A 2,233-nucleotide genomic window follows, 5' to 3' on the forward strand; every position below is an offset into this window, starting at 1 on the left:
CCCCACCTGGAGTCCTGTGTCCAGTTTTGGGCACCACATTTGAGGAAGGATGTTGACACGCTCGAGCGTGTCCAGAAGAGGGCAATCAGGATGGTGAGAGGGTTGGAACCCAAGTTTTATGAGGAAAGGCTGAAAGAGCTGGGTCTGTTTAGCCTGGGAAAGAGAAGGCTTAGAGGGGACATGATTGCAGTCTTCAAGTATTTGAAGGGCTGTCATGTAGAAGACGGAGCAGATCTGTTCTCTCTTGCTCCGGATTGTGAGACGAGATCGAATGGGTGGAAATTACAAGGGAGTCGATACTGGCTAAATATCAGGAGAAACTTCCTAACTGATCGGGAGGTGGTGGATGCTCCTTCGCTGGACGTTTTCAAGCGGAGGATGGACGACCATATTTCGGGTATGTTGTAGGTATGTAGGGCTATCTTTCAGCTATGCTCCTGCAGAGTGAGGGGGTTGGACTAGGATGACCTGCAAGATTCCTTCCAACTGTAACGTTCTATGATTCTATGTGCAGGATTCTGAGTGCTGAGATCTGCTTTTGGAACTCTCCCAGCTCTCACTCTGCTGTTTTTGATATAAAATTCAAAACAAGATGGTATCTTACGCCAAGTCAGTTACATAAAATAAACAGAAATTACAGTCCAAATTGTTACAAAAATTGTGGCAGTTTTTATCCACTGTTGGTGGGCTTGTGAATGAATACAATTGTACTGGAAAGATATTGTGCAACAAACTAAACAAATACCAAATTATGGTTTACCTTTAATACCAGAACTGTTTCTGCTTGATTTTTGGAAGCAACCTTTTAATGGATAAAAGTAATGTGAAATTAGTATCAGTATTGTTAGCTATAGCCAGAATTACATTGCAAAGATAAGAAAAAAACTATGATCGAACAGTGGCAAGCTCAGCTTTGGGACTACGTTATCCTGAGCAAAATTTCCGACAGAGTTAATGATATCAAAGTGATGTGATTAAAAAACAACAACTGCTTTTCCAAAGCTGAGACTTGGGGAAAAGTTTCTGATTGTTTCAGAGGACAGCAAAGGAACAACAAAAAACCAACTGTGAGCTGAATTACCCGCAAACGTATATCCAAAAGGAGACTTCAACAAAGTGAAATGCACATGTAATCAGAAATGAATCTATACATATAAGCCATCATGGGAAAATACAGAAGTCCACAGGATCCATAGAAGGAAAAAACAAAGTCCAGAGTAGATATCCAACACTTTTCCTACGTAGTACATCTACACTTTTGACTCAATGTAGATTCATAAAGCAGTCCTAGTAGGCTGGATACTCTGAGGCATGTTTGGTCCTGTTTACATAGAAGCAGCCTCGAGAGGGGCCCATTAAAGCTTAGGAGACCACCTGGCCCATAAAGAAACTGAATAGTATTGTCCTGTAAAGAAGTTGGAATGAGACTTCCTAATGTTCTTTGTTGCTGAGGAAGGACCAGAAGTCTGAAACACTGCATACTACCTAGGAAAAGTGTTGGATATCTACTCTGGACTTTGTTTTTTCCTTCTATGGATCCTGTGGACTTCTGTATTTTCCCATGATGGATTATATGTATAGATTCATTACTGATTACATGTGCATTTCACTTTGTTGAAGTCTCCTTTTGGATATACGTTTGCGGGTAATTCAGCTCACAGTTGTTTTTGGTTGTTCCTTGCTGTTTTTTGCTGTGTGCTGTACGGTTCGTTTCAGGGGATAGCCATGCAAAATAAGCACATGTATTTTGAGCATTGTGGGCCCGGAATTCGGGTTTTCACAGTGCATGGAGCGCACACCGCCCAACTGCCAGGTTTTGGCTGTGGCCAGTGAGATCCCCTTAGAGCTGGTCTGTTCTCCTCCCTTCCCAGGAAAGGCTTCGTCGCTGCAAGCAACGTGATGAACCTTCGGTACCAGCTGACCGAGAAGGGCCAGTGTTCCAGTTTTGCTACTTCGGAGAAAGGTGAACCGTTTTCTTTGTGTTCTGTGCCTCTGTGCAGTTTGCCGCGTCATCGAGGCATCCTTGGGCAGGTTGCTCTGTCAGCCTATTTTAAAAGCGAGGGCCATGGGTATTATCGGGTCATTTCGTAGAAACAGAGGTGCAGGGGCTCATTAGCACAACTCATTAGCATAGCTCATTTGCATATGCCACACACCCTGACATCACCGGAAGTGTGTCCGAAGGCAGCACCCACTGCTCAGGCTCCACTGGACTGTTTTGGATTGCTAGGTA

At 43.7% G+C, this 2,233-nt stretch overlaps 1 protein-coding gene across 1 annotated transcript in view; it reads left to right on the top strand.

Moving 5' to 3' along the window:
* The window catches only part of LOC107121438 (ubiquitin carboxyl-terminal hydrolase CYLD-like), a 37,774-nt gene that overhangs the window by 20,626 nt on the left and 14,915 nt on the right, over window positions 1–2,233 (top strand). Inside the window, exon 8 of the mRNA XM_015424346.1 lies at window positions 1,872–1,963. Within this exon, the coding sequence (XP_015279832.1) occupies window positions 1,872–1,963 (92 nt within the window). The remainder of the gene's footprint in view (window positions 1–1,871; window positions 1,964–2,233) is intronic.

The sequence above is a fragment of the Gekko japonicus genome, unplaced genomic scaffold (genome assembly GCF_001447785.1).
Source record: "Gekko japonicus isolate JY-2015 unplaced genomic scaffold, Gekko_japonicus_V1.1 scaffold3999, whole genome shotgun sequence".
Classification (NCBI taxonomy): Eukaryota; Metazoa; Chordata; class Lepidosauria; order Squamata; family Gekkonidae; genus Gekko; species Gekko japonicus.